The sequence below is a fragment of the Manis pentadactyla genome, chromosome 11, assembly GCF_030020395.1.
Source record: "Manis pentadactyla isolate mManPen7 chromosome 11, mManPen7.hap1, whole genome shotgun sequence".
In the NCBI taxonomy this organism is placed as follows: domain Eukaryota; kingdom Metazoa; phylum Chordata; class Mammalia; order Pholidota; family Manidae; genus Manis; species Manis pentadactyla.
This window is the reverse complement of record NC_080029.1, coordinates 24,690,450-24,709,353: the sequence shown is the minus strand read 5'-3', so window position 1 is coordinate 24,709,353 and position 18,904 is coordinate 24,690,450. Positions and strand designations below refer to the sequence as shown.

The 18,904-nt window shown below is 37.6% G+C and overlaps 1 protein-coding gene across 1 annotated transcript in view; it reads right to left on the bottom strand.

Moving 5' to 3' along the window:
* SNW1 (SNW domain containing 1) overlaps positions 1 to 17,480 on the bottom strand; it is a 30,738-nt gene extending 13,258 nt beyond the window's left edge. The window contains exons 1-3 of the mRNA XM_036913035.2: positions 17,360 to 17,480; positions 13,125 to 13,278; positions 9,552 to 9,713 (exon numbers count right to left, since the gene is read on the bottom strand). Of these exons, the coding sequence (XP_036768930.1) occupies positions 9,552 to 9,713; positions 13,125 to 13,278; positions 17,360 to 17,373 (330 nt within the window). The 5' untranslated portion in view covers positions 17,374 to 17,480. The remainder of the gene's footprint in view (positions 1 to 9,551; positions 9,714 to 13,124; positions 13,279 to 17,359) is intronic.
* Positions 17,481 to 18,904: the final 1,424 nt, after the last annotated feature.

The following is an 18,904-nucleotide window of genomic DNA, read 5'->3' as shown; positions in this document are numbered from 1 at the left end:
AGAAAAGCAGATAATGAAAAGAAGTAACCTCATTAAGTCATTTCAGAAGTCAGCACACTTACAAATTTAGGACACAGATTTTGTCTTTTAGATTTTAAAACCAAGAAAGCTTAAAAATACATACTGAAATTACTGCCCTGGCTATACAAGTTAATAATTTTCCTTTGACCTCATATATTTAAATTATTTGAGATTGTCTAATCAAGTCAGTACCCAAATAAATTGTGCCAACAAAATCTTATGCATCAGTGATCCCTATTTTTGAGCCTCACTAGGACTTGAAATTAATCATGATATAAATTGCCTAGAGCACCATTATTTTGGATTACAAGCTCATCAGAATTTAAGTCAGGTTACCAAATAATTTCCAAATTAACTGGGCCTGGAAAATTTCACTGACCTCACCCTACTTACAATGTTTGTCTTTTCTGGCATCAACTCTATTCACAGACTAAGGAAAATGAACATATGCTATGGTCAAAAAACTCCGAAGATTTTCTTCCATGAAAAAAATAAAAAATATAAAACAAAATACATTCTGTATACACAACTTATTTTACACTCATTATTCAAATTCAGGACTGCTATCTGATTTCTACTAGGCTCCACATGGTTTTTATTAGGCTGACAGTGATGTGGTTAGCCCCCAACAAATAGAAACATTACTTACTTTCATGTCTGTCTATATGTCTCAAATATTTTCATGAGAACTTACATGGCAGATTTTACAGAAAAAAAAAGAGGTACTGGAAATTTAACAAATAAGTAGCATACTAGATTCTGCTGCTTGAGTCAGGAATTCTTTGACACCATAAGAAAGGGCAACTTTCAACTATGAAAGAAAACAGAATTCCTGGGCACCTGAGATCTTCAAAAATACTCTTCAGAAGAAAACTCTTTATTACTATAAGCCAAAGTCCTATATCAAAAATTGAATTCTATTACGACATTCCTTTAAAATAGCTTAAAGGAAATGCACACTATTCTTAATTTCTTACTCTGAACAACAGAGCAAAAAACACTTTATGGCCTGTACGGCCTGACCTGGCTTTGCTAAAACTTCAATTTTTCCCTGTACCTTTTTGCTCTTTCATTCATTTTGCTTCAGCCACATGGGCACTTGTATTTTTTTTTTTTTTTAACACAATATGCTTCTCCCCAATTCTGGGACTTTATAGAGTGTTGTTCCCAGTTCTTTGAGTTCTCAACCTGAGTCTCAGTTCAAAGGTCATGCATGCATTGGTGAGGCCTCTGTTGACTACCCTTGCTAAAGCAGCAACCCTTCCCACCCAATCAATTAAGTGTTAAGCACTCTTGTTTACTATCTTAAAAACACTGCTCATTATTTGGAATTATTTATCTATGTTACCTGTTTTTCTGTGTCCTCTATTTCAGTAATAACAATAATAATTATAATAGTTAGCATCTATTAATCACTTATTTTGTGTCACTGTTATTTAGCTATATATATATATTAACTAATTTAACTTTCATATTGACCCTATGAGGAATGCACAATGATTAGTCCTACATTACTGATGAGGAATCTATTATTCATGAAAATATCTCCAGCACCTGTAATCAGGCCTGGTCCACAAAGGCTATTCAGTCAATACTTTTTGTACAAATGCATGTACAAACTTATGAATTTTAAAGATGCTCTATTCCATGCTAAAGGTGACTGTATTTTAGGGCCTGCAGAACATTGTATGTAAGCTGTTGATTCCCAGAAAAACTATCTCATGGCTACAGACTGAAATCTCTAGCTTGTTTTTCTCAGGAATGAGAAAAAGGGTCAGGTGAGAAAGTATAGATGATTTACGACAAAACATATAATCCTGATATGTGAGCTCCTAGTGTCACCATCTTCTCGGAGTGCTCATTTTCTAAGGGACCCAAAGGCTCACTCTATGAGAAGACTGAGACTCGGTGCATTTAGATCACACAGCTAATAACTGACTGCAAGTCTTATTTCTCTTTGGGATGAAAAAATCTACACAAGAATTCTAGTTCTCTAGAAAATAATGCCAAGATTATGAAGGGTTAATTTATTTTATACAGCAATCATTACAGGAAGGGATACTAAGTAAATGGCTCCCTGGTAGTCATGTATGCTCAACATAAAGTCTCAATACTAATTTAGCATACAAGAGCCATTTGCTTCTTATTTGGGTATTCCAAAGTTAATAACTCCTTAAATGAGCATCAATAAGATTCTACCATCTTACAAAGCTGAGTGAAGGACATCTGAAGAGCAAGATTCCTCCATGGTTATTAACTATAAAACCCCCAATTTTTTTGCCTTAGAACCAAATGTGCTGAAGAAACTCAATACATCCCAGGGGGCAAAGGGGTTGGAGAGGGTTATCTGAAAAATACAATTTACTCTTGAAGATATCATGAGCACATATCATCTTTGTGAGTAACATAAAGCAACAACTCACCTGTGAAACAGACTTTTTTTAATTACTGAAAAATAATGAAGGGCTGGATTGACTAAAAGGATAAGCCTGTCAGTATATTCACCACTTCTGAGGTAGAAAGAAAACACTATCATTAGGTTTAGCTAGTTTGTGAAATCATACAAACAAGGTAACAATGTACAATTTATTTTGGGGTCAGTTTAAAGTTGTGGGACTTTTTTTGGTGGGGGAGGGGTTGAAGGCATTCTTCTAGGTAATATCATGTATGTAACATTTCCTTTATAACTATTTCAGAATGGAAAATTTAAACACCAAGGCTTTTTATCAAGACATATCACTTAAGTCACAATTGGGGAAAAAACCCATTTACTTTTACCAAGGTTTACTTCAAGAATATTTTCCCCCTCCGAATTTTGTATTACGAGTAAGTCTTGTACACAGTATTTACACAGAGAGCTCAGACTTGCCCCACCCAGCACATTATCCCTTGGAATCTTGCCTTGTTCCTCATCTCTTCTACCTATGGCAAGCATATTTCATTCTTGCTCTTTCATTATTAATATTTTAGTGAGAATTTCCCAGTTTCTGAAGAATACCCAATTTCCTCTGATGTACATGAGGAATCTGCACTATAGTGCAAATTCAATAATCCAATAAACTATTTTCATACTACATCAAACACTCTGCATGTCTGACTCTTAAATGATAGTGAATTTTTAAAATCCCATTTTGTACACTGAGTGGCCAATTCCTACTTCTAAATCAGGAACATCAGTGGTTTAAAAACAGGGTATTGCAGTCGCCTCCAACTCCCTTCCTAGACCTCTGTAAATATGTTAGGTATTTCTGGTAAAGGCAATGGGGGCAAGAAAGCATTACTGGCATTTAACAGGTAGTGCCAGTTATATTGAACACTATACAATGTTCATGACAGTCCCAAACCATCAAGAAGTGTCTCCCACCCCTATTTCCCCTATTGCCAAAGCACAGAATGCATTTGGTTAATACTGAGTTATTAGGTGCATTCAAAACTTTATGCATCAATACATCAACTTTCTTAACAATTAAAGTACATATTTATTAAGTCTGTATAAGGAATTCAAATGTATTTTCCAGGGTATAAAGTCCAGCAAGGAAATACAGCCACCAGAAATTATGTTAGAACAGTCCAGGTAGTCCTTCTAATCACAATCTTGTCATCAATTCATTGCATGCCCTATTCATTTTTTTTAAATCCTTACTGTACTTTTTTTTAAAGACTTTGTTTCTGGAGCAGTTTTAGGTTCATAACAAAATTAAGAGTAAGATGTAGAGATTTCCTATATAACCCCTGCCCCTACACTTCCACAGCTTCCTCCATATGAACCTACTATAAACTAGTAGTTTGGGGTTCATTTCTAATGGCTGCATTATAGACAAACATATAAGGCTTTTAGTTTTTTAAAATTATTATTAAGGTATTATTGATATACACTCTTTTGAAGGTTTCACTGGAAAAACAATGTGGTTACTACAATCACTCATATTATAAGTCCCCACTGATACACTATTGCAGTCACTGTCCATCAGTGTAGTAAGATGCCACAGAGTCACTATTTGCCTTCTCTGCCTTCTATTGCCTACAGTCTTCCCCATGATCCCCCCCACACCATGTGTGCCAATCATAATACCCCTCAATCCCCTTCTCCCTCCCTACCCTACTCCTCCCCTTTGGTAAACACTAGTCCCTTCTTGGAGTCTGTGAATTTGCTGCTGTTTTGTTCCTTCAGTATTGCTTCACTGTTATACTCCACAAATGAGGGAAATCATTTAGTACTTGTCTTTCTTTGCCTGGCTTATTTCACTGAGCATAATACCCTCCAGCTCCGTCTATGTTGCTGCAAATGATAGGATTTGTTTATTTCTTATGGCTGAATAGTATTCCATTGTGTATATGTACCACGTCTTCTTTATCCATTCATCTACTGATGGACACTTAGGTTGCTTCCATATCTTGGCTAATGTAAATAGTGCTGCAATAAACACAGGGGTGCATATGTCTTTTTGAATCTGAGAACTTGTATTCTTTGGGTAAATTCCTAGGAGTGGAATTCCTGGGTCAAATGGTATTTCTATTTTTAGTTTTTTGAGGAACCTCCATATTGCTTTCCACAATGGTTGAACTAGCTTACATTCCCACCAGCAGTGTAGGAGGGTTCCCCTTTCTCCGCATCCTCGCCAGCATTTGTTGTTCTTAGTCTTTTTGATGCTGGCCATCCTAACTGCTGTGAGGTGATATTTCATTGTGGTTTTTATTTATATTTCCCTGATAATTAGTGATGTGGAGCATCTTTTCATGTGTCTGTTGGCCATCTGAATTTCTTCTTTGGAGAATTCTGTTCATATCCTCTGCCCATTTTTTAATAGGGTTATTTGCTTTTTGGGTGTTGAGGCGTGTGAGTTCTTTATATATTTTGGATGTTAACCCCTTGTTAGATATGTCGTTTACAAATATATTCTCCTATACTGTAGGATGCCTTTTTGTTCTGTTGATGGTGTCCTTTGCTGTACAGAAGCTTTTTAGTTTGATGTAGTCCCAAGTGTTCATTTTTGCTTTTGTTTCCCTTGCTCAAGGAGATGTGTTCAGGAAAAAGTTGCTCATGTTTATATTCAGGAGATTTTTGCCTATGCTTTATGGTTTCATGACTTACATTCAGGTCTTTGATCCATTTCAAGTTTACTTTTGTGTATGGGGTTAGAGAATAATCCAGTTTCATTCTTTTGCATGTAGCTGTCCAGTTTTGCCAACACCAGTTGTTAAAGAGGCTGTTATTTCCCCACTGTGTGTCCATGGCTCCTTTATGGTATATTAATTGACCATATATGCTTAAGTTTATATCTAGGCTCTCTAGTCTGTTCCATTGGTCTACGGTTCTGTTCTTGTACCAGTACCAAATTGTCCGGATTACTGTGGCTTTGTAGCAGAGCTTGAAGTCAGGGAGAGTAATTCCCCCTGCTATTCTTCCTTCTCAGGATTGTTTTGGCTATTCAGGGTCTTTTGTGGTTCCATATGAATTTTAGAACTATTTGCTCTAGTTCGTTGAAGAATGCTGTTGGTATTTTGACAGTAATTGCATTGAATCTGTAGATTGCTTTAGGAAGGATGGCCATTTTGACAATATTAATTCTTCCTATCCATGAGCATGGGATGTGTTTACCTTTATTGGTATCTTCTTTCTCTCATGAGTGTCTTGTAGTTTTCAGAGTATAGGTCTTTCACTTCCTTGGTTAGGTTTGTTCCTAGGTAGTTATTTATTCTTTTTGATGCAATTGTGAATGGAATTGTTTCCTGATTTCTCTTTCTGCTAGTTCATCGTTAGTGTATAGGAATGCAAGAGATTTCTGTGTATTTATTTTGTATCCTGCAACTTTGCTGAATTCAGATATTAGATCTAGTAGTTTTGGAGTGGATTCTTTAGGGTGTTTTATGTACAATATCATGTCATCTGCAAACAGTGACAGTTTAACTTCTTCTTTACCAATCTGGATGCCTTTTATTTCTTTGTATTGTCTGATTCATCAGGCTTTTATCTTATAAAGCAACAATATTTCAGAAACCTTGTTTGGCTAGACTACTGAAATCTAAGAATAAATGGCTCAGTTTTAACATTCTTACTCTACTTTCAGTACAAAATAATCACCAAAAGGCATGGTTGTTAAGAGAAAGCAAAAACCTTTTAGACATTCCTTAGAAATCAGATAAAATTCAAGGTTTTTTTCCAATCTTGAAATATAATACAAAAATGGGTTAAAACTGTATTTTATATAACTTGCTCATGGCAAATTACTGTCCTAAATGTTGCTTTTTCCTAACATATAAGAGAGGAGAGGAAGCACATGCCAGTAAAGAACAATGATTCTTCCAAAGGAAAGATGCACCATAACAGGCAGCTGGAGCCCAGGGCAGGCCTCCATGGCACAGGACAAATGTCCAGTATATTTTCTGCATATACAGGGACCTACTTTGCCTTTTGCAGAGGTGGATTAGGTTTCCTTACTGGTTTCAGGAGTAGTTTTCTGTTATTCAATGAAAACAGGTATCATTCTTCCAACAAACACTGGTGAACAAGCTGTCAGGTACTACACTGGGGCCAAAGAGGAAAATATAAAGAAATAAGCTCTGTCCTCAAAGAACTTATACTCAGGTAGTGAATAGATAATTACAACAAAAGGTGATGACTGCTATAATAAACATTGGGCACAGGGAGGAAGGATACCCAATGTAGCCAGGGAAGACAGGGAGAATACCCTGAAATATACAAAAACGTAACAGTGACTTATGATTATAAATCAATAGAATTTAGTGAAAGAATAGGAGGAGGGCTCCCCCAGGCACAGGAGGGCCATGGGAGTTCCCAAGGCAAGAGAGAACATGTCATCTTAGGGGAGCTGCAAGTAGTTCCTCATGGTAGACATTTACAGGGGATGCTTGAAAGCTTTTTTGTCTTTAACAGCCACCAACAAAGGTGATGACTTTGTAGTGAAAATAAAGAGAATGGCTAAACTGGACTATTTATTTCTGGCTTTCAGTATTCTGATCATGACAGTTGAGAATAGGCTAAAAAGGTAAGTAAGCAAGAGGTCAAGTGTACCAGAAGCAGCTTGGCGGTTCTTGTCCTAAAGGCCACCGTGTGTGTTTATATAAGAGTGGGGAGAAATAAAACAGATAAACAGTGATGAATTAATTTTTTTAGGCAGGTAAGACAAAGGCCAAGGAGATGGGTTCAGAGTCTGCTGCAATAAATCAAGGAAGAAATGACAAGGGCCCGAACTAAGTAGCAGGAAAGGGGGATATACTTGAGAAGTTAGGGGGAGATAAGTTAGATCATGGTGACTAAACAAATGGCAGGTCTGAGACAACACAAAAGAATAGGATGATTGCTAAGCAACGCTTTTTAGGGTCCATACCGGCATTATGCCACTTTTGAAATGTGAATATCCACTGAACCACTAAGTCTACTATTAAGAATTTATTTTAAACAAATACCTTTGTGCAAAGATGTCTGTACAGGATCTTGAATAAAGCACTGCTTGCAAAACTAAAAACTGGAAACCATCAATGCTTAAAAAAAATTGGGACACAGCACATCATAGATTTCTATACAGATTTTTTTTAATGAAGTAGATCTGTATTTACTAACAATAATCTTCAAAATATATTATGCAAAAAAAGGAAGTATGTGGAAGTTATGAGTATTAAAATCTCACTCATGGAAAAAAGATATATATGTTTATGTGTGTGTGTGTATAAAGTGGGAAACATATACATAAACATCTAAATCCATAACAAAGGTCTAGAAAGATATATATCACTGAAGTAGTTATTAGGGAAATAAAGTGGGAGAAGTAGGCAGGACTGTACACTTACGTACTATAGGTACCTTTTACCATAGGAATACATTATTAGTATAATTAAAAATATATCAGTAAGCTGATGGGAAAAAGGACTCCTAGGTTTTTAGAATATTCAATCAGGAAATTATCATTGGCAATCACTGAGTTAGAGAATAGAGAAGGTAGATTAAGTGGGAAATTATGCATCTAGATTTGGACTAGGCTGAGACAGTAAGATATAAGGACCTAGAGCCCAGGAGAGAAAACTGTGCTGCGGACACAGAACTGGCATTCATGGGCATTTGAGTAAAATTTTAGCCAAGGGAAAAAATTAGATTAAGTCAAAGAGAATGTGTTTTGAGAAAAAAGTGCTAGAGACCTTCCCCAGAAAGCTATGTCAGCAGACTGACTGAGGTGAGCCATATTACAGTGAAATGAAGAGTGAAAGGGAGGTACAGACATAGAGGGAGGAGAAAACACCTCTTGCAAAAATCTTGAAGGAAAGTGAAGAAAATTAGATGGAAATTTGGTGGTAGCCAGAAGGAGCCTTGAGGGTAGTCAGAGAAAAACTTTTTCTTTCAAAAGATGAAAAAAGCAAGCATATTCAAATGCTAGAAGCCAGAAGAGGAAAGGTGAAAGATTTCTTGAGAATACCAAGAAAATGAGGTAGTAAAGGAAAGGGGAAGGGATGCAATCGAGGATACACTAGAATACATTTGGCAAGATGAAGTTCAGATAGAAGAGATTTTTTTATAGAGACAAAATGAAAACTCAAGACAAAAAAACAAGTTCAGGATAAGGAAAGCTGACAATTTTCTTCCAAAAAGTCTTTACATGCTAACTGATGGGGAGGCACCAAGAGCTGAGAGGGAATGGAGAGGAACAGGAGTTAAAGCTTAGAGGAACACCAAGACAGCCCCAAAGAAACCTGAGATATAAATGTGGGTGACTGCATAATTGTTTCCCCCCAAAACTTAGCCAAGACGTAGGAGCAAAGGATGGCTTATCATTAGTGATATTTTAGAGGGTACAATAAAAAGGTATGGGGCAGAGAGAGAGAGGCAAAGGACAGGTATAGAAGGCTCTCAAGTATTTTTCCTAACATCTTCCATTCTAAAGAGATCCTTTACCTCTATTTGGAGTATTTACTTTTAAGAAAAAAACTAGGTCTCCTTAAAAACAGTTTTTTGGCTCTGAGTGTACTGCTCTGGGATGAGATTATTTTAAGTAAATTTTATTTTTGGTTTTTGGATTACTTTGTAAGCAGGGCCATCCTAAATCCAGATAGCAATAGTTAGTTTTGTACTAAATTGAGGGAGAAAGATGTTTGTGTGATTTATTACATTCAAATGAACTATTCAAATAATTTAGTATCTATGTAAGTACTTTGTAAATACATGGAGAATTGGAGGGGACTATAGACAAAACTAATTTTTGGTTTTCTTAGGGTGTTAGGATCGAAGATTTAAAAAAAAATTTGCTAGCACTTAAAAAATGTTAGGAGTATAAAATAATTAATTTAAAATGTAAAATGAGTAAGTAAAAACTCTAAGTATATGTAGGCTCTTGTCATTTGGGGGAACTGCAAAGGAAAAAAATCATTGTTATGAAGTCATTTCTTCAATTAGCCTTAGTGTTATTTCACTGCTAATTTTACATAAACTAAATGACTAGAGATCTAACATTTCCACATAATAACAAAAACCTCTTCACAAAATATCTATGAATGGGAATAAAAATGAATGAGAGGATTACCTTGTCTTTTGACTGTCCTTGTCGAGCAATTGCATCATATTTAATTTTTCCTTCAGCATCCACCTGAATAGCCAGTGCATTTGACATTTTTTTCTTTCGGCCCATATCCAATGGATACTGGGCCACATGGATCTCTGGAAAAGCACCTCCATCTCCAAAATCCTATATATTGAAAAGAGGTAGAAGAATATTTAACAGTAATTTGAGATTCAAGATTCATTTATTCATTCAACAAATAATTATTGAACCCTTATTATGCAAGATGCTAGAGATGAGGCAGTAAACAAAAGAGAAGTCCCTGAGCTTGTGGAGTGTATATCCTAGCGGGAAAACATATAAAAAGCATCTTTGGCTTGTGATAATGATAAATGCCTGGAAAGTAATAAAAGGACTTGGTAGAATGGGCTACTTTGAATAGTGTGGCTGGGATGGCTTAGTGAAGAGGTAACCTGAGCTAATGTCTGAATGCTGAGAACTCAGTCCTGAGAAGATCTGAGATCTGAGCGAACATTTTCTAGGCATATCAAGTAGTGAATGTGAAGGCACCACTGCAAGAACAAGCTTGGCAAGTTCTAGGAAATGAGTGTCTGGTGGGGCTCTAGTTTACTGCGGACAGAGGAACAGACACATAGGTGATACACTTGTGTGGGCAGATGAACACCAAATTATGAAAGGGTTTCTGGACCATGGGCAAGGACTCTGGTTTTTATGTATGTGGCAGGAATAAACTGAGCAAAGTGTTTAGGATGAGGAAAAGATTTTTAGTTTAAGCATACAAGATTTTCTTAGTGAGCAACAAGTTAAGCTATAGTAAGGGCAGAAATGTAAAGAATTTTTTTCTTGGAACCAGATTTTAATTACTTATTCAGTGTTCAATGAGAAGCAAATAAATAGAAGGACCCAGAAATGAGTTCACCACATTTTGAATGATTATTATATACAATTATTTAGAAGAGAAAACTAAGACTCCTAAAGAGAGCAAGCAAATTTTGTCAGTGAAGTTAATGAAGTTCAGTATTACCAAAAAAAGTAGATCATCAAATAAACATGAATAATATAGTTTAATAGATAATATAATTTTTGAATAGTTGTTAAATTTAGTAATAGTTGCTTAGTGTCTTTTAATAATTTACAATATATAATCCACATATACTATATTATCTCATTTAATTCTTGTAATTTTTCAATACTTCCTATTTTTATATGGAAAAAAATTCAAGTCTAGAAACATTTAAGTGACTTTCCCAAGGTCTCATGGCTAGCATATGCAGGACCTGAGCCCAGATCCTCTGACTCCAAAAACACCCTGTATTTTCTATTTCTACTAAATTGAAATACCTTTTAGCTCAAAAAAGGCAAGTCCCTACTATTAAAAAATGATAGGAAAAATATATAAAAATTAATCTTTTAGAGGGAGCTTGAAAATTTTATGAAAGTAACTACTTTTATATAAGACCTTCTCCTTCAAGGAACATTCCATTAGATCCTGGATATATGATTTCCTAGGTACAATATGCTTACTTGCTAAAGAAAGTTTTGACATTTTTAAAAACAATGTGCCAAGAGAGATATTTTCTTATAAATCAGGCAGAAATAGTTAAAGCATTCCCCAAAAAAGTGTTACCTGTACCCAGGCCCTCAGTGTGACACACGCTCAGATTTGCTAGAGTTCTTCAACTATAATAAGCATTTGAGAACTGTAGATGTAGTCATTAAGTGTGCCAGAAAATCACAGCTTTCACTTTGAAAACTAGAACAAAATGCTTTCCTCCTCAGAACATTCACTCCCCTCAAGAAGCATTTATGATATTTCCAGATTAGCTGGCCATTTTGGTTTGATTTTCAAATAAACTGTTCTGTTCCACAAGGCTATAAGAAACCTCTGATGCTTAAGTAAGATCTTCAAAAGCTAACAGTATCTGCATGTCTTAATGCTGAAATGGATGTAAGATGAGGGTTCTGCTGTATGTAAAATGATGCCTGCCACCCCCATTCTGGAATGTACAGAGAGGCCAAATGAGTGTCTATATTCCCTCAAAAGAGTCACTCAAGTCGTCTATAAGAAAATACCAATCACTGCCTTTTTGTCCCAGATGAGGGGGCATTACAGCTTCCTTGATCTTTTATTTTGCTCTACTTCTAAATTGCCCTATCAGTGAAAGCAAAAACAACAACAAAAATCTCTTCATAATTGTAGTAAGACTGGTCACCACACAGTAGAAGTAATAAGGACCGAAGGATAGCTAAGGGAAAAATAAACAAGGAATACATTATAAGACATGACTTAGTTGGGTGTTCATTTTCTAGGCTCTATAAAGAGCAGGCAGCAGGGAATAACACACATGAGAAAGGCTGAGAATACAGATGGCTTTTTGTAGGGTGCTAGGCAACAAGTTTCAATCCAATGAATACTCGGTTCACTATAATCACCACTTGGAAGCATATGAAAAAAAGCTAAGGGCATGAGCCCTTCACATTTGTTAAGTAAAAATCATAACCATGTAAGAACAACATATAACAAACTGATAAGATGAATATAACTGGGTACAAAAATGAATGGTATAGGCACTGAGATTTTTAATAGGGCAGGGACATTCCTTGGGAAGTGGAGGAGAAAAATTTTCAGGAGTCAGAATGAATACTGGGAGATGGAGAAGAAAAAGACTGATGCCAGAGGAGGAGGTCCTGGGGAGGCAAAATAGTCTCAAATGTTTGCTTTTCTCCCTAGATAAAAAGGGCGATCAAGCATCGGAAGTCTATCCTGGAATTAGGGAAAGGAATATGTATTAAACTGATGTACAGGATCCTAAGTAATTAGGAGGATAGGTGCTGCCAAAGAGCTTGTTCTTTGGGAACAAGCTAGAGATCTATAAAAAGATCATTCCAGATTCTTCCTTCTCCCTCCCTCCCTTCAAATCAACTATTAAATTCTGTCTCTTACACCTTCTAAAATTTTATCTAATCTGTGTATTAGGCATGTAATTAACATTCTCAAAATGAAGACAAGAAAACAGATGAAGACAGGTTAGGCTCTGCCCAGGGTCAAACAAACAGTAACTAACTGATGTAAAAACAGTTGTTATTTATTTATTTACTTTTTAAAACTCCTTGTCAGTGCTCTTTCCACTATTCCTAATGGAAAGGATCTCAGAAAAGGAAATGCTGCTGGAGTTTTCCCTGGAGGAAGGTTGTCTCTTCAGGGTTATATGTTGTGCAAGTAGGAAGGAGGGTGGGAAGAGCACCCGAACATGAAATGGTTCTTTCGTTTTTTTCCTCTTACCTTCCCATTATTTTCCATACGCTATAATCCTGGATTTATAAAGAGTATGCTAGCTTCTTTTGTACATGTTTAATAGTTTGACATAAGAAGAGATATAAACTGGTACAATTCTCCTGTGATCACAAAGCAGTGATAAGAATAAAAAGATCAATCTTCTGAGAGGACCACAGGTCTTGAGAGCTCACAATCAAAACTTCTATCATGTTGACATTATTGACATTCATATACCAAGGCTATAGGGTTTAAGTTTATTTTACAAAAGTGCTATAACATATATCAGCACAATTATTTACCTCTAGTAACCGAGGTATCCAGCCTTTCCGGTACCCGTATGGGGGAGGTTCCCTCCGGGAGGAGACCAGTGAAGTCTGTCGTGATCTCTGGGATCTTGCCTTTTCTTCAGCCTCAAGCTGGTCCTGAGATAGCTGAGTAGGTGCAGGTAAAAAGCTACAAGCAAAGATAATAAAAGTCAGAATTAAAAACTCTTACATTTGATTATTGCAATTTGGCCATCAGAGACTGTTTTCCTGAAATACTTTTTCCTCTGAGCAAAAGAGCAAACTTTTTAATGACTTATGGTAGTATCAGGTATCAGTCATTTATTTTGCTTGGAAGAAAATAAGTACACAGAGACATACAGGAAAAACATTTGACTAGGATGCAGGCAAATGTTGCTAGAATAAAAAATTAAATATGTTACATAAGAAATTATTGAGTTTTTATGTTTCACACTTCTTTCCTTATAATAAGCAAGTAAATATTCTCAATTACCAGGAGCCAACTGTTTAGTATACGGTTTTCTTAGTGTCTTTACTATTCTTATACTCCTTATTTTTAACTATTTTACTCTTATGCTTCTTACTTTTTAACTATTTTAGTGTCAATACAAAAAAAAAAAAGGAACAGAACTGAATGTAACAAAGAAGTAGATAAAAGAAGGAAAACACAAGTTGCATATTTAAGTGGTTTTCCCAAGGGTATCTAGTTTAGAGTGCAATTTAAAACTTAAAAGGTCAGAGAGTCAAAGCAGAAATTCTAAAGATGTAATCTGTTATTCTTTAATCAAAGCAGTCTTTTTTCTATTAAACTATTCTTAACTTCTTAAGTATGATATTATAGAGATACCCCAAAGTGCCACAAAAGGATTCAAGTAGATGAATAATATGTTTAATGGAAAAGCTAAGGTTCCTTTGTGATTCTTGGCTAGTAAGCATATATGAATAAGCAGTAGAGCTTATTTATTAAAAAAATATTTATTGATTGCTTGGGTACAGGCACTGTGGTAGGCAGACAATGACTATAAACTAAAAAAGACAGCTTACAGTCCTGCAGGGGAAAAGAGACAAATACCTACATAAACCCATAATTACAAATTATATTAACTGATGAAAGGAAAAGTACAGAGTTCAATGACAGCACACATCAGAGAGATCTAATCCAGCCTAGATGGTGGGGTAATGTGATGGCTAGTGCTCGGAGTTCAAATCCTCCCTATGCCACTTACTAACCTGGACACACTACTTGGAAAGCTCCTCGAAGTATTAAATGAGAAAATCCATGAATGACTTGGCACAGAGTCTAGTTACTATTCAATACATGTTCCACAAATATCTGATTGTTTGGTGCTCTCCCATGACTCCCCGAGTTTGGGTGAGTTGCCCGCAATCCATGCTCCCCCAAGACCTGCTATGCACCACTACTTTAACACCTATTTTTCTGTTTTGCAATCTTCTCTTCAGTTACCTTTCTCTCACTAGACTATGAGCAACTTGAGGGCAGGAATCATGCCTTCTGCTTCTTTCATCCCGAACTCTCCAGATATTGTTGGGCTCACAGCAGAGGCTACTTAAATGTTTGCAGGAGAAATAAATTCACTCTGCCTTTGGCACTGACCATCTTTGTGTCACTACTGCCTTACTGCCTTTCTTTAAACAAACCATCTCAAGATCTTTACATCTGCTATTTTTTCTCTGCTGTAAAATATTCTATATACTTATTAAGAACATTTTTTTCCTATAGTGCTTTTACAGAAAACTCTCCTCCAGACATTTTATGGCTTGCTTCTTAGCACTGAATTACACCTCCCCACAGTAGCTGTTTTCTGACCACCTTGTACAAAACAGGACTCTGCCCCACACTTTGTCACCCTCTATCTCTTTATTTTATTCCTAGTACTTATTACCTGAAATTGCATTATTGACTATTTACTCATAAGGTCTGTCTCTTCTAGAATGTAAGCTCTGTGAGAATAAGGAGTTTGCCTGACTAATTCAATACTCTAAAACCAGTACTAACATAGTGCCTGGCACATGGTTGACCTTCAACAAATATTTACTAACTGAATGAAGGAATGGAGTCAAAAGTTTTGGGCTTCTACCATAGTTACTTTCAGTAGACCATGTAAATCCAATACATAGGAAGGATACAAAGACAGTTACAAAGAAGCCAAAAATATTTACTACATTTCCTGACCTTCTGTTGGAAGACTGGTCACTAAAATTATCAAAAAGCAGACAGCCTACCAAAGCAGAGTTTGGACAATCCAGTAAACAGGTAATCTGGCCTAGATTACAGTGAGAACATATTCTAACCTTCTAGGGGGTCTCTGTTGTTCCCTGTAATGGATGACATTTTCACAAAGAGACATGCTTCTATGGTGGGGGTGGGAGGCAGGGGAACACTGTGGACTGCATATGCAAGCAGAAAGTCTACCTCAGTGGTTCTCAAATGGGGGCAAAATATCTACAATGTAGAAATTTGAAAGTGTCTGGAGATATTTTGATTGTCAGGACTTGGGGGTAGGGAGTAAAGGGGGTGCCACTGGCATCTAGTGGGCAGAGGCGAAAGATGCTGCTAAACATCTCACTCTGCACAGAACAGCCCCATACAAGGACAAATTATCCAGTTCAAAATGTCAACAGTGCCACTGTTCAGACAACTTAGTCTCCCCTTTCCCTTTTACTAAAGAAAGCATAGTAAATGCAAGTGATATTATTAGCTGCATAACCTTAAATACATTTGAATTTACAAAGTTAGATCAGTATGACTGTTTAAATCTTTGGTGAGTAAAACAATCACTGATGACACTGACTGTAACACATGTACGTCAAGCCCTCACAGTTAAGAACCCCCGGTGGATCTTGGAGCTAAGAGCACTTAACGTGGGAACTTGAGACATCTCTAAAATTCAAATCAGCTAGAACTCAACAAAATCAGAAAGCTATGTAGTCCTCAAGGATAGCCATTTAAAGACTGCACTCTACCATTGCCATTTTAAGCACACAATACCCACTGCATTTTTCCTGTGTCCTTCTCGAATTCCACCTTTTCCACAGAACCTTTCCTCATAACTACTTATATTTGCCTCCTACCTAAAGGGCACTCAAATATTTGCTACCTGTAACATTTACAAAGGAAACTCTCTAGTCCATTCAGCTCATTTCATCTGATTCTCTTGGTACTTAAGGTTAGCACTACACAAACAAGCATTTTGTATTGTTTTTTCTTTCCTATCTATATGCATTCTACCTCATCTTCCCTGCAGCCAGGCTGTCATAATTCCTTTTTAAAAAAAACAACCCCTATGATAGTGCAAGGCACCCAAAAATAATTATCAAAAGAATTTTGGGTTAAAACGTTAGGATTCATAATTGTCATCAGCCAGGAAGAATATGTGTGAGGAGAATGCAATGTGTTTAGGGAGATCAAGCTTATGTCCTAGAATGATTACTTTTTTACAACCCTCTTTAACACTCAACTTTTCCTGTTGCATTCGCATGGGAAGTTCTATTTACATGGGGGCAGCAAGGCTGCGCGGACTAGGAGTTACGTAACTCCTTGGAATCTCCCACTTAGGCATCTTTTTCTCAAAGGCGGGGACCACTTTGCAGGCGGTTACCAAGGCAACCGGGAACAGCGGATATCTCAAGTGGTTCCATCTACACAAGAAATTCTGGTACAAAGTTAAAGTGCGGAGCAGCGGCGCGCATTGGTAGATAGCGGTCACTACTGTGCCTAATTTAAAACTCTTTGTTCAGCGCCGGGCCCCTTTTCTCAGGCATCCTTGTTTCGCGGCAGATAGGCGAGAGCTTCGTTAGACAAACGGCCCTATACCAGGCAGTCGCCTCCCGCCAGCTCCGCTCTGCTCAGACAAAAAAAGCCCCTGCCCTCCACACTCCCCTCGCGCCCACTGGAGCCGCGGACCCGAGGGAGCGCTCTCCACACCCGGAGATGCGGAAGCGAAGGCACGTGCGACTCCTCGGCTTCCGAAGCCCGAGGCCTGCTCGCCACCCTGCGGCTTTCGGCCCTGGTGAGGCGGCGAACTCAAGCCGGGAGGCCGCTCGGGAAAGACCCCAGCTTCGATGAGGCCTAGTCACCCCGGAGGCCCGCGGGAGGGCCTAGCGATGTTCTCGGCCCACGTCACTCGGTGCTCCGGGCCGGGTCACCGACCGGAGAGTGTGGGCAGAGAAATGAGAAAGGTGGGTACTCCCAGACCCTTCCGTATTGAGGACCCGAATCAACAACCCACCTGGTGAGCGCCATCTTCTTCCGCTTCTTCCAGTGCGAGCGACAGCACCGCGGGGCGGGCCTTTCCCGGCGACGGGGATGGGAGAGGAAAGGTGCGCGATGCGCAGGCGCCCTGGTCGAAGGGCCTTCTGGGACTTGTAGTTCTTTGAACACGACTACAGTTCTAACTAAATCAAGCGGATATCGTGGGAGAAGCGCTTCAGTTAAGAAAAGTAAACGCACAACCCGTACGCTATATTTCGAACAGGTTACATTTGAAGTGCCTGTTCGACAGCCATGTAAAGATGTCAAATAGGCAGTGTATATAGTTTGAAGTATGGGTTAAAGGTCTGGGCTGGAGACTTTTGGAGACTTAACTTCATAATATCAGATGAGATTACCTAGGAAGTGAGTGTATGTAGAGAAGTGAAGCAGCCTAAGAACAGACTTCTGGACTGAACTCCAGTGTTTAGAAGTTGCAGAGTTGAGGAAGAACCAATAAAGGACACTGGGGGCGAAAGTATCCGTCCTTCTTTTGGATCAGAAGCTATAAGGTTGTACGCTTGAGTTACAAGTATCTGTCTTTCCTGGTTTATAGCAAGAGCCTGTGGTAGGAAAGAATGAAGCCACCATGCAAAATGAAGGAGAGAACACAGGGGTAAAGAGAGTAAGAGACTGATAGATGTTGTGACCTCTGACATCATCATGGGAACTGGGTCCAGCAGCCCCTGAAGACCACACCACCTTGAATTTTTTAAATTAAGTGAGTCAATAAATGATTTTGTTGGTGTATGCTGGTTTGAGTTGATTCTCTATCATTCGCAATGGAGAAGAATGTATACAATATTTTCTGTGTTCTCATAATTCTTGTTCTTCCCCCAGTCTTAACATTTATCACACTTTATAGATTTTGATGATTTATGTGACTGCAAGGAAGACTGAATCTCTCTCACCATTGTATCCCTATCACCTGTATCTGTACAATTTTGGGCAAGTCCTCAACTCTCACTGAATTTCAGATTCCTTTTACAGATTCATCTGTGAAAGGACAGAGTGGGCCAGATAATATCAGAGATCCCATCTAGTGTCAACATCCTTTGATTCTTAGTACTACTTTTTTTTTTTAGTTTTTAAACTTCTAAATAGATTTAAATGTTTGCAATTCCACAAACTATTGATACGTGCAACAACCTAGATGACTTTCAAAGGCATCATGCTGAGTGAAAGAAGCAAGTCTCAAAAGATTACATATTGTAAGATTTACTGTGTGATATTCTTGAAAAGGTAAAACTATAGCGACACAAAACAGATCAGTGGTTGCCAGGGATTGGGGGTGGGGGAAAGATGTGACCACTACAAGGACGTTTTTGTGGTAACAGAATTGTTCTATATCCTGATTGTGATGGTGGTTACACACATCTATACATGTATTAAAATTCATAGAGCTGTACACCAAAAAAGCTTACTGTATGACAATTTTCAAAAGTTTTTGCCTGGTCTCTTACTACCCTACTCTTAGAAAGGCTTCCTTAGCCTCATTCAGCATCATTAACATTTACTCTACACT